Source organism: Aotus nancymaae, unplaced genomic scaffold (genome assembly GCF_030222135.1).
Source record: "Aotus nancymaae isolate 86718 unplaced genomic scaffold, 86718_ANA_hifiasm-v0.15.2.pri h1tg000020l, whole genome shotgun sequence".
Classification (NCBI taxonomy): domain Eukaryota; kingdom Metazoa; phylum Chordata; class Mammalia; order Primates; family Aotidae; genus Aotus; species Aotus nancymaae.
The window spans coordinates 24,558,438-24,572,947 of NW_026988432.1; the positions used below are offsets into that span (position 1 = coordinate 24,558,438).

The window sequence follows — 14,510 nt, forward strand, 5'->3', positions numbered from 1 at the left end:
ATATTATTTGGTAAAAAAAAAATTATAAAAACTAAAGCCTATGCAAAATATAAAAGTAAAAAAAGCCATATCAGTTTTGAAGTATCATGTTTTCTTCCATTTCCAAATACATCCGAGTTGATAGTGTGTGAAGATATACATGCTTATGTGTAGTAAATTGAATTCACAGAGCATGCCTGAGAATTGATTTTAAAAAAGAATACAATTTCATCATAGTTAATAAATTTACTATTAAAATTGATATAGATCATTTTTCATACCTTACACTTAGTAACTACTAAATAAAGGGATGATAACGATAGTGAACAAAAATAAGATGAAAGGATATCACATTTATAAGGATCTAAGAACTACGCAAGACTTGTTAAGTAAATGAGAAATTGTTTTGTATCCATTGCTATTATAAATGAGAGTTTCTTTACATTCCTAGAAATCTAAGATTACTCGTGCTGCCAATATGTAAGCAATATTGATAATACATCTTCATTGCTGCTCCCTTTTCTACAATAGACCAGAGAATCTTTTTAGCAGTTGTTTTCTTTTTAACAATTGTTCTATAATGGATACAGCATCTACTTCTTCTGTGGTTATGTTAGCCTTCTTGGGCTGCTGTAACTAAATACAACAGACTGGGTGACTTAGACACAGAACTGTAATTTCTCATAGCTCTGGAGACTAGGAGGTACAAGATCAAGGTGCCAGCAAAGTTGGTTTCTAATGAGGCTCCTCTCCTTGACTTTCAGATGACACCTTTTCTCCGTGTCCTCACGTGGCTTTTTCTCTGTGTGCAAGGGTGGAGAAAGTGCTCCAGTAACTCTTCTTCTTAAAAGGACATTATTCCTACTGGATAGGTATCCTCTCATTATGACATCATTTACCTTTAATTATCTATTTCAAGAAAGGCCTTTCTTCGAATACAGTCACATTGAGGGTTAGGATTTTAACCTATAAATTTTGAAGGGACATAATTCTATCTATTGCAGGGTCAATGAAAAAATTATGAATCTCAATGGAAAGCTTGTAAAATATTTTGATAGAAAGAGGTAATTTATGTCTTATGCACATTCAATTGCACTTCTTAACACTTAAAATTCAGACACGCTAGAGAACAAACTCAGGGTTTGAGTGACCAAGATGTAGAAGACATGACTTCTGTTTCTAAGCTTCTCCCCACCTAGCTGTGAAGAAAGCATGAACAGCACGGTGCAGAAGCACAGAAGAAAGTGAAATACGTAAAACAAATCACAAATGGACATCATCCTTTTCCCACAGAGGGATGTCTATGTTTCTAGAGATAACTGCCAAAGAAATTTCAATGTATCACTAGATATTGTTACATAGATCACTTGATATTGTCATATTGATCCCGCCACAATTCATGAGAACTATGTAGGGACTAGTTGCTGTTATGTACAATTTATAGATAATGAAAATTGGGAATGAAAAAGTACATATAATATTTTAATATTTGTGACATTTGGTATTTGTTTGTTTAGCTAGCTTAATCTTTGCAACTGGCTTTAGGCTTCTCATGAGGGCTGGAAGAGAATCTTATATTACTTTATTTCCCAGAACACCCAAAGCTGTGCCTTGTTATTCTGGAATCTTTCTCCTCAAGTTTTCACACCCAAACAGTCACCAAATACTATGATAAAGTAATTATCACTGTTTTACAAATGAACAAATTATTTAATAGGTACAATGTACACTATCCAGGTGATATAACACTAAAAGCACAGACTTCAACATTATGGGAAATATTCATGTAACAAAATTGCACTTGCACCTCCTAAAGCTCTACAAATATGAAAAAAGAAATGAAGGAATTGAAGATGAGAGGTTTACATAGCTGGCTAAGATGAAACAGCTCACAAGACACAATCAAAAATCTTTCCATATGTTTCAATTGCCCTTAAATCTAACCACATCAGGAAAATACTCAAGACCTATATGGATTCTCCCATCTGGCATCAGATTCTTTCGTACCCACAATCTTCAGTCACATAACTTGCTTCCCCTTCCCCATCCTCTGCTTATTTCCAGATCTTTGCACACTTGCTACCTTCTGTCACACTCTCCCCTCACCACTCCCTTCCCCATTCTCTCATCTTTGTTGCATTCTTTATTCACGGCCCCTTGTCTCCCTCTTTCTCAACAGTTGTCTGGCCTTGTTAGCAACTGCCTGCTTCTTGTCTTTTTCCCTACCTATCCCTGAGGACTGGATCTGTGTCATACCTTCTTATGCCTGAAGACTACTTGGCAGAATGCTTAGTACACAGGAGACACTCAACAGTTGGTTGCTAGTTTTCTACTCACACTGTGGTTCAGCTGCATATCTAGGACTAGAAACTATATTCATTAGCTCACTGTATATCCAGCCATAAGATTTATAATTTTCAAAGCATTTTCAGCAGTAAGCTGTCAAAGTGGACTTTTCCAGTTCTCTACTGTACAAAACAATAGTGTTTAACAGGAGTGTTTAACTTCCCCCATATATCTTTATCTGTTCTCTTCTTAAATCACTTTTAAGACAATTTTTCTAGACCTTTCTGAATAGCTTAGTCTATTATCAATTTGCAGAATCAGAATCTCATTTAATGGTTGAGATAATCACATGCATTTGAAAGAAAATGATAAGTTTAAAGAGAAAGAGAAACTTTTTTGGAAATAGGGAAAATAAGTGTGTTTTATGTAGATATGTATATACCTGTATGCACATATACAAAAATATACATGTGTATGTATGTGTGTATATATATCTATACATAATATTCTGAGTCTGTTGTCTTCAGGCTTAATGAACACATCTGTGTAAGGTGGACATGCTCAGGTCTATAGGGAGAATCCTCTTAACACATTCCTAGAGGATGACCTATAGTTTGTTATTTTTTAAGCAGAAGACTCGGGTAGGGGCAACATTTGCCTCAAGGAACAGGTTCTTCTCAAGTGTGTTTCACGTGAGGGGAAGTCTAAATCCAAGCACCATGTGAAATGGTACATGTTACTCATGGGGTGGAAGAAATGAACTCTTAGAACTGGTTTAAAATTTTCAATTTGGTACAAAGGGCTGACCTAGTAGACTTACGTGTATCCTATAAAACGAGTTTGTGCCAATTCTAGCCAATGTTTCTCTGGAATTTTGGTAAGGGAAATAATTAAGAAAATCTACACACAAGGGGCAAACTTTTTTTTTTTTTTTTGAGGCGGAGTCTTGCTCTGTCACCACGCTAGAATGCAGTGGCAGTATCGTCAGCTCGCTGCAACCTCCGCATCCTGGGTTCAAGTGATTCTCCTGCATCAGCCTCCCAAGTAGCTGTCACTACAGGTGCGTGCCACCATGTCCAGCTAATTTTTGTATTTTTAGTAGAAACGGGGTTTCACCATGTTGGCCAGGATGGTCTCAATTATTTTACCTCATGATCTGCCCGCCTTGGTCTCCCAAAGTGCTGGGATTACAGGTGTGAGCCACCACGCCCGGCCAAGGAGTAAACTTTTAATACCAAATTGTTTATTTTGCTAAACAACTGCTTTAAAGGGAATTCCAGAACCACTTCTGGAAAGTTCAAAGGTATTTTTATTTCCTCACTGATGTTCGACCTAATGGCTCCTACTGAAGAGCCCATCCTCAGTAAAGTTTCCACTCATCTCCACCTCTGTAAGGCCAGTACACAAGGCTTGTCCAAAGCCTGGCACTTAATTGGCTAAATATCAAATCACTTTTTAAAGTATGGATTTCTGCATTGATTCAGACACGGGATCGATCTAGATCCAATGCAGTGGCAAATCTATAGAACGTGTGTGGAGAGTTGTCTTGCTTCCTGTGCAGAGCTGTGTAAATGTTGGGGATGGGCAGATAGATAAAAAGCTATGTTCACTATTATAATCAGATTAAAATCCTTGAACCAGAAAGCTGGACATAATGAACCTAAGAATGGAAAAATACCACTTTGTAGTTTTTTTTTTAATTAGGTTTTAAAATAAATACAAGTAGTCATTGCTAAAATAAAATAAAATAAAGACTGACAACAATATTCAGAGAGCCCCCTTCCGCATTTCCTTCTCTAGGACTCCTCATACCCCTGCTGCTTCAGGCCTTGTCTTCTATGAGAGTGGAGACTATCAACTCTTCATATCTTCCCAGAGTCCCTGTTTATATACATATACATATATTTGAGACAGACTCTCTTTCTGTCACCCAGGCTGAAGTGCAGTGGTACAATCTTGGCTCACTGTGCAAACCCTGCCTCCGGGTTCAAGCAACTCTCCTGCCTCAGCCTCCTGACTAGCTTGGATTACAGGCACGCACCACCACGCCTGGCTAATTTTTGCATTTTTAGTAGAAACGGGGTTTCACCATGTTGGTCAGGCTAGTCTCGAACTCCTGACCTCGTGATCTGCCTCCCTCGGCCTCCCAAAGTGCTGGGATTACAGGTGTGAGCCACTGTGCCTGATGGATGTTTTTATTTTTTTAAAGAGCTTATTCAGAAGGCACTAAGGCAACTGATTTTATGAATTTGTAACTATACGACCATCCACTGAAGCCAGGCGTCAGATGTTTCTGTAGTCTTCCCAGAGCCTAGTTGAATGCCTGTACCCAAAAGGTGACCACCAATACTTTATCAATGGTTACTATAAGTCAGAAACACTACCATAAGTGGCCACTATAAAGAAAATATCTATAAAATTATTTGCATTTTATTTATTGTAAACAAGGTTGTCATTAATCTTGTCTAATAAAGATCTCTCCAAAAAACTTAATGATTATGGAACTTTCCATTTTTATAAGAAGGCAACGTAAATGCTAAGTTTCAAATCATATTTAATGTATATTCACTCTTTGAAATTACTGAGGAGGGCAACAAAATTCCTTTTCATCTAGTATATAAAATGATATTCTACTTGAAAAGTCTGTTAGTTCATGAAGGTTCACATTCACAGATAGTTAAGTACAAGAAAGGACTGCAAGTTGAAAGGCAAAACAAGAGTCTAATAAAATGCATGATTAAAGTTTGATAAGCAGAGGCTTGGATTTCTTGTGGGATTTTATCTGAAGAATATAAATATGCTTAAATTCTTAAAAATTATGAAAAGTAAGTTTGAATAACATTGATAATGAAGCTCTTTCCTTCTCGTCATCCATTTTAAGAGGGCAATTAATTCAATTTTTCGTATAAACTCAGTCCCACAAGATAATCCTAGCTTTATATCAGAGTAGTCAAAGATGATTTCAAACTTTGTACAAATATTCATTTTTGGAGCCTCTCAGAATAATTAAGATAGCATATCCACCACATCCTGAAGTAAATGATATCTTCTACAGTAGTTATAAATGATGTAAAGCCCATGAGAGACCTTTAAAAGATACCCAATTGCCAAAAGAATTCTTTAAAAACAGACAAAAAGGACCAAGACCACCAAAACTCAAAATATAAACATATCACTATTTTTCAGAAAATTAATCATACTTCTAATTTACACATTCAACACGTAATCTATATCCAGATTTTTAAAGATAGCATGGTTCGTAAAATAAAAACGTGAGTCTATTGACAACAAATCTAGCAACCATGAAGAAAGAGATTTGGTGCCATATGCAAATTGTAAAAATGCAAAGAATACACAACATAGTATTTTTCTCATATAAAGAGTTTCCGTAATCAACACAGTAAGAATAAATGTTTCAATAAATGTACAAAGCTCAAAGAAGATTGATAACAAATTCACAAAATGTAAAATGCAAATGTCCAAGAAAACTATAAAGTGAAATCTTAATTTAATAGGAATGTAAATTCTTACTAGGAGACTCCATTTTATAAAATGTTTAGATAGATATAACTGTGGGGAAAAATGCACTCTGAAGAGAGGCAAATTTTTGCTCTGCCGATGAGGGTGTATTTCTGGGATACTTTTCCTTCAGATACGAGCAAATAAATGACAAAGATACTTAAAGATAATCAACTTAGTGTGTTGTTTATCTTTTTGTAGATACAGGATTTCGCTATGTTGCCCAGGATGGACTAGAGCCCCTAGCCTCAAGAGATCCTTTCCTTCAGATTCCTGAGTAGCTGAGACTACAGGGCAAGCTACCACACCTTGCTTAATTAAGGAAGGAAGGAAGGAAGGAGGGAGGGAGGGAGGGAAGGAAGGAGGGACAAGAAACACAGAAGGAAAGAAGAAATAGCCAGATACCCAGGTGTGGTCCCAGATATTCGGGAGGCTGAGGGTGGAGGATCATCTGAACCTATGAGTTCAAGGCCACAACAGAGCAAGACCCTGTCTCAAAAAGAAAAAACATTAAAACTGGAGAACATACACGTGTCACAGCCACACACAAAGAAAGATTCCATGATTTATCCTGAAGTGAAAATGAGGTTACAATGTAGCACATATTTCATTTATATGGAGAAAACAAATGTATGTGTGTGTGTGTGTGTGTGTGTGTGTGTGTGTGAGAGAGAGAGAGAGAGAGAGAGAGTGAGTGTGTGTGTTTGCAAAGTCCAGGTCTTTGGGTTATGTGTATGTGAGCATAATTGCCTCAATATTTTATGACTTCTAACATTTTTATTTATCTCATTTTTTAACCATAAATATGTCAAATTTTATACCTCCAACATTTACTTTTCTGATTATACAAATGGTACACCACTTGGAATAAGCAAGAAACTACAGCAAAAAATAAGCAATATCCAATAATGAGCACACTTTTCATGTGTCTCTGTGTGTACAGATTCTTAAGTATGGCAATTGTTTTAACCTCATTCTCAAAGAACAGCTTGTATTCTTTTCTTCCTTGGTCCCTTATCAGCCTTTCTGCTTTGTCAAGATCATTACATTATGTTCATGTATTTTATTTTATGTGATTATATAACTAACTATTGACCAAACTGAAATTTTAGATTTATCTTATTTATATCACATAAACCTGCTTCCTTTTATACCTATTTCAGTAAAATTAAAAATAAAAATAAAAAAGATGAATAAGAATATGTGGAGTGGACAGGGCAGATAGTAAAGCATACACCTGAGACTCTTCAGTCGGATGCCTAGATTTCAATCTGGATCCTCCCGTGGGATAGTTACTTACTTTCTGTGCCAAAATGCCCTCATTTGTAAAACAGGATTGAGAGTAACACCTAAGGTTGGGGGATAGTTGTTGAATACTTCTTCCTAAATACTGATGTTTTCTTCCCTAGAGAGGAAGCTCCTTGTTCGAATGACTTCTGACCTCACCACTCCCCAATACCCACCCTTTCTTGGATTGAGGGGAGGCTGGATCAGGATAAATGAAACAGATAATTTAAGCAATCTGGAAGTAAGAAGAAACACCTTTCACCTACTGTTCTCTCTTGGTAACAGGCCTGACTAGAGAGAGTAACAGGTCTCCATTGGCACCAGCTACCAGGCAATGGGACAAGCTGTCATCTGAGTGACATCCTGCCAAGATAACACTGCCCATGACCAGATGGGCATGTCCCTCCCACGCAATGCAAAACACATGCTGAATGGCAGCTTCCTCAGCAAACTAAGGTGATGGACTTATTCTATGCCTTTCTCTTGTTATCATTTCTCAATTGGTACAGGAGCACAGAAGGTGAGAGCATTGTTATTTAACGGGCTCCACCTACCTACCTCCCACAGAGGATACTGTAATGAATAAATACCTCACATTGTTTGAACTCAGTAAATGCTGTTTCTAATATATCTATGTGTATATATATCTACATATATGTATGCATATACACATATAAATATGTACATGCATATGGACATGTTTTACATATGTATATGTACACAAAGATTATATTATGAATACATGTTAATATTGTACTTCATTTATATTGCCTTTTTTAAAATTTTTATTTTAGATTCAAGGGTATAAGCACAGGTTTGTTATATAGGTAAGTTGCATCTCACTGGGGCTTGGTGCACAGATTATTTTGTCATCCAGGTAATAAGCATAGCATTCAACAGGTGGTTTTTCAATTCTCATCCTTCTCCCACCCTCCACTCTCAGTAGGCCCCAGGGTCCCATGTTGAAAACTAATCATCAAGTATATAAGGACATACTTAACATCTCTGTGCTCACGTGTACTCAGTGTTAGCCTCCACTTATAAATAAGAACATGCCATATTTGATCTTCTGCTCTTGTATTAGTTTACTTAGGATAATGCCTCCAGCCATGTTGCAGCAAAGGCCATTATCTTATTCTTCTATATGGCTGCATAGTATTCCATGGTGTAACTTTCCCACATTTTCTTTATTCATTCTACCACTGATGGGCAATTAAGTTGATTCTGTATCTTTGCTATTGTGAACAGTGCTGCAATAAACATATGTGCGTATGTATCTTTATGGTAGAATGATTTACATTCTGTTGGATATATACCTAATAATAGGATTGTTGGGTCACATGGTAATTCGGTTTTAAGTTCTTTGAGGAATCACCACACTGCTTTGCACAATGGCTGAACTAACTCACATTCCCACCAGCAGTATATAAACGTTCTCTTTCTCTTTTCTCCACAACATCACCAATATCTGTTTTTTTTTTATTTTTTAATAACAGACAATCTGACTGGTGTGAGATGGTGGTTCTCACTGTGGTTTTCATTTTTCATTTCTTTAATGACTACTAATGTTGAACATTTTTGGATGCTTATTTTCAATATTTTTATATTGAAAATATTTTTTACATAACAACACTGGTCAAGGTTCACTAGAAGTATTGTAGTAGAGACTAATCACCTGGCTTAAGGAAAAATCAAAGAAGCATCCAAGTGTCATGTCACTACAGAACTTTATGTGAGCATATGTGCATCAATGGAACATGAAAGATGTATGGAATAAAACATGCCAGGCTACCAAAAGTATTCACTTCAGAGGGATAGAAATGCAATGTCTGCAGTGGAAAAAATTATTAAATATCTTCTTGTGCATCTTTGAATAGTTTTATATGTATCGAATAGCATCTAATTATCTTGTAACAATTTACACAATTGATAAAAAAAATACCAATGTGAGTACATACATGTATGCTAATACATATATAGAGAGGCTAATTTAGGTTATCCTCAGAAATCAGTATCTGCATATATTTATCTTGGATATCAATGAAGCATTACATGTCAAAATGATATGCATTAATCTGAAATAAAATTTGACCTCATGCTTTTGCAAGTAAAGATTTGCCTATGATCAATGTAAATTCTAGCATATTCCATAACCATATCTTCCTTCTGATCAGGAATATATAGCACAATACAATTTCTGTAATAGCCATTTTGTGTTACCGTGTTTTGATTTTACAAATGTGAAAGTTCTCTATTTTCTTTGTCTCATCAAAATATAAAATAAGATTGAATTCAATTGTGTCATTTTAAAGGCAGCTAATATTTTAGTCAGTATAATACTACCTCTAAATCCAGAGTTTAAGTCTTATGCCCATTCCCAGTTTAATGTTTACGATTTGATCAAAGAACAAGTAACTTCATTATCTAACCCATGATATTCATTATTACTGTATCCACAGATGAAAGTGTTTTTTGAATAACCTTTAAAGGCAAAAAGCAAAATGGATAGGATAATAATATCATAGTATAAGTTAGCAGATATAATCAGTATATGACACATTTTTATTTCTACTTGCTAACATTTAAATAGACTGATTTTTCTTGGATGCTTTAAAAAGCAAAAATATTGGCCGGGCGCGGTGGCTCAAGCCTGTAATCCCAGCACTTTGGGAGGCCGAGGCGGGTGGATCACGAGGTCAAGAGATCGAGACCATCCTGGTCAACATGGTGAAACCCCGTCTCTACTAATACAAAAAATTAGCTGGGCACGGTGGCGCGTGCCTGTAATCCCAGCTACTCAGGAGGCTGAGGCAGGAGAATTGCCTGAACCCAGGAGGCGGAGGTTGCGGTGAGCCGAGATCGCGCCATTGCACTCCAGCCTGGGTATCAAAGAGCGAAACTCCGTCTCAAAAAAAAAAAAAAAAAAAAAAAAAAAAAAAAAAAAAAAAAAAAAGCAAAAATATTTATTACTAAGGAAAATCTCCTAATACTAATAACCAATGTTTTGTTGTTACAGAAAAAAAGCAATTGAAATCCAAATGTTAAGACACTTTCTCTAAACTATGTAATTCAAATAAAACTAGTTAAAACAAATCTGGAGTAAATGATATAAACGTGTTTGTTTGAATATCTACCATGCATAAGAATTATTTGCTTGCAATGACACATGGGTAGCTCTGCCTTTTGGAATATAATGAACCCCTCAATGTTCCTTAAATCTCTTTAAATTATATTCTTGCTATGAAACTGTTCCTTACATATACTTGATTTTAATGGTTCACTTTCAATAATAACACTTACAGTATTTCCATATTAATAAAACAATCTTACCAACATACTGAATTTAATGTCAGAAACACTGTCATTCATCTCAAATAACATCTGCCTTTTTCCCTCAAGAATAAATACTTTGTACAATTTTTCTCATTTTTTTCCTTCATTTATTTTCCCAGATATGATATTTTGTAATCTCATATTTGTTATTCAACACATCTGCCATTAATAATTTTTGGTACTTTTCAGCTATATCACTGGAACAATTTGACTAAAGCATAATATTTCTGGCTTTTCATCAATAAATAAGTATTCAAACACTGCATATAACCCCTATGCAATTAATCAGAGCAAAGCAAGGACATGTGTGGAGTACTGGGACTTTGCAATTTCACACAAATAAATACAGGAAGCAATTCAGTGATGAGCATTTAAAGCATCACAGTGATATACTTTGAAAGGTACAATCTAAATGCATCTCCAACCATGAACTTACCCAAGACTGTGAGCTCTGCAGAGGCACTAATATTCTCATTTTTATACGTGACAACACAGGTATACATTCCACTGTCATCATCTGTCACATTGGAGATAAGCAAGTTGCTTCCACCCAATAAAGAATACTTTTTAGACCTGTAAGACATAGGGTAGGTGTAGAGTAAATGAACACACAAATATATATTAGGCAAGATACTCAGGGCTTTAAATGACCTCCACCAAAGCTCAAATTAAGACATCGGAAAGAAACTCTATATGATAAGGGTGTGATAACGTCTCGCTTACTGAACAAAAAATTCACTCAAGGTAAACTACTCTCATTGGAAGGTTGTGTGTAGTGATCAAAGAAATGAAGTAGATTAAACTTGAAACTAACTTTAATGCTATAAATTATGGATAATCTAGTCCAAATATCTCATTTTGGATTTGAGAACCTCAAGGTCCAGAGAAGTAGTACTCTGGAGTGAAAATCAATGTCCTGTGTCCTGAAATCCAATTCAGTGATTTTTGTACAAAGTCATATTTTATACTGAACTAAGAGTGCTTGGCTATATCCAGAGAACACACCTTGATGTGCTGAAACTGTAACTGGATTTCTTGGGTGTTCTAATGTTCTCAGAAATATTGTAGTATCATATACCATGCCTTGTTGTTATCTAAATATTTAAGGTAAATAAAATTTAAAGATTAATTTATGATTGATGGACTTACATTCTCTTTAAAAGTAAGTATGCTAAAAAGGAAAACACGAGTCCTCAAAATCAATGAAATTAATTCCTTAAGCAAGATCTATTTCATCAGAAAGACTAAGTATTCCATTCTATTGAGAATTTACTTTCTAACTGTACTTAATTATAAACGTTCCAGCAATTCAAAGTCAGTTAAGCTCTCCTGCCTTCCCTTAAATATTTGTTATAGCTGGGATAGTGAGCGATACAGTTGGAGCTAAGAAAAAAAAATTGCTCAAGCCCTATAATGACATGCTACATATCTGAACTCAGAAAATTTTAGTTTCATTTTTCCTCTTAGCTTTACTGAAGTACAACTGACAAATAAAAATTACATATAATTACAGCGTACACTATAATGTTTTGGTATATGTATACATTGTGAAATTATCACAATCGAACTGATGATCATATTCTTCACTTCACATAGTTATCTTTTGTGTGTGAGACATAATATTAAGGATCAAACCTCTCTATATACTACTTTCTTATAATGGAATCCACCAGAATGTATCTGAAGACTTTTTGTGCAGGACCATCTCCAAGGCAACCCTGACTTTTTCTTAGTTTCCTTTCAGAATTGATCTCATGAATTTTGGTCTTTTCCTCACCTCATACCAGTGGCTAAATGTCTTTCATATACTGCATCGTGCCAAGAAATGTGGAAAGAATAAATTATTATGAAAATCCCTGTACTGTAAGCACTTATATCAAATTAGAGAAAGATAAATAGCAGCATATACTATGCAAAAGTTTACTTTACAAAAGTCTTAAATGTGAAATACCTGAGTTGGATGACTTCCTCGCCTCGTAACCAGGTAAAACTTGGCGGAGGATAGCCAGAAACACAACATTCCAGGACAGCATCTTTTCCTTCAATGGCTACTACATTGGATGGTCTTTGTAGGAAATATAGCTGTCTATGCAGTCCTGGATCTATGAGGGAAACACACAGTATTACATAATGTATGAAAAACATTGCAAAGATCAATGATATACTTTGAAACTTTTTTCCCTAACAAGACAAAAGATGGAAAGAAAAAAATGAAAATATGTCAATGAAATTTATAAACTCCTAAGAGTTTCTTCATCACAAGTTTATAGAATTATGATATTAGAATATTCTTAACTATTGATCAGACCACGGTATAGGGCACCAGCTTGAGGCTATGCATGTATCTGAGGCTACCCGTAAGTAAACAGGCCTTGTTTACTTATCAGCATTGGAGAACAGAAAAAATACTAATAACTTTTCTAAATGTTATTATCTGGAACTTCTTCTTGATATGTTCAGCTTGCCTACCACCATATCTATTCCACTTTCTTCTTCATTGTTTACTGCTTCTGTGGCTTGGAAAATAAGATAAATATATTAGAATTTGACATTATTTGAATTGTGTTAAATAGCATACAGGCACTGAGAATTAGAATACACAGGTGCTGAGAAAATAACTGCTTTCTTAGAAAAGAAAGTTACATTTGTACGACTTAAATTGGTTTATTTTATAACTAGTATGGCAGTGTCTGGTTTTTTTAAATTTTCACAACATTTGAAAGATTCACTTTGCCCCTAGAGCTTAGACCCTGAGTCAATGAAGGACTCTGCATCCTTCTACTTCATCTGATGCATTTACTAGTTATATATATGGAATATTACTCACTTTTACCAGCAGGTAACTAAAACAGTGTTTATGCAACCTAGGAACTCTTTTGATTCAATCATAAATGTATTTCATTCAAAGATGCTAAGACTGTATCAGGTAGAATAAGCAAAAAGTTCACAAAGTTCTAAGCCCAGAACGCAATGCTCAGGTAGGCTTGCTGACAGTTAGCAGCTTCTATTTCCGCTTCTATATAAGCCCCACTGATAATACCTGGGGACACACCAAGCTGTACCATAGTTTATCCATTCATCTATTGAAGAATAACTTGATCGTATGTATGGTCAGGGAGACTTGGAGGAGTCTGTTCTACCCATGGCAATATCCTCTGACCGGACCTGTTGACTAAAATTTTGTCACTTAAAGTTTATTTAGTTGAAATAAGATGCTATGTTTTCAGGTAACCATTAAAATCCACATTTCCCGAGAAAGGCTTAACTGAAGCCATTTTCAGCCTAATTCATTCAGTGGAATTAGTCTATAATCTGTCATTTTGCAGACTCAAAGCAAAATCTGGATGCAAAGATGATGACGTAATGTAGTCTTTTAAACTAGGATCAGGGTGAAAAGAATCACTGAGGAAGGATAGACCCAATTGGGTCATAGCATGAGCTGCTGGTGATCAGAGAGGATATAAAATAGGAGGAGACCCAGGACACATTTGACATTATCCTTAGTCTTCATTAGCCTGACCCAACTCCATACAGGTGGATCACAGGGTAATAAAATAATACCAATCCTCAAACTAGTAGTTAGGACAGTAATTGTTATCTAAAGTACTCTCTCTGTGTACAAAGAAAACTTCACACTTTCTCAGTCTTCCCTTATCTGCTTCTGGTTGTTCCAGCGACAAAAATAAATACTCTTCACAATGAAAATATTGAAAGCATTTTCCAAATGTGTTCATCTTTATTATATCAATATTGTAGAAAAATGTCTCAAAACTTTTGAAAATTGCTGATGGTATGTTTCATTTCCTTTCTTCAAAGTGACTTTTCAAATCTAGCAAATACGGTTTGAAAGAAAATACTGCTTAACGATAAATTTCCTGAACAGAAAAGTTCCCAAAATATATATTTACAAATAGTTGTCTTTATAATAGAGGTCTATGTATTTGAATATTTTACTTCCACCACCTGCTCCCCAGTAGAAATGTTTCTACAACTTAGACTACATAATACTATTCTACAATAACCCCTGTTAAAAGCATCAAGTAAGATCTACTTAATTTAATCATCCAGCTAAAAGAAGTTACCTGGAACCACAAACAATGCTACTA

The 14,510-nt window shown here is 35.4% G+C and overlaps 1 protein-coding gene across 3 annotated transcripts in view; it reads right to left on the reverse strand.

Annotated features, from left to right (window-relative positions):
* The window catches only part of DCC (DCC netrin 1 receptor), a 1,184,710-nt gene that overhangs the window by 593,108 nt on the left and 577,092 nt on the right, over positions 1-14,510 (reverse strand). For all 3 annotated transcript variants that reach the window (XM_012464272.3, XM_012464274.3, XM_012464273.3), the window contains exons 4-5: positions 12,356-12,506; positions 10,841-10,977 (exon numbers count right to left, since the gene is read on the reverse strand). In XM_012464272.3, coding sequence (XP_012319695.1) covers positions 10,841-10,977; positions 12,356-12,506 — 288 coding nt within the window. The remainder of the gene's footprint in view (positions 1-10,840; positions 10,978-12,355; positions 12,507-14,510) is intronic.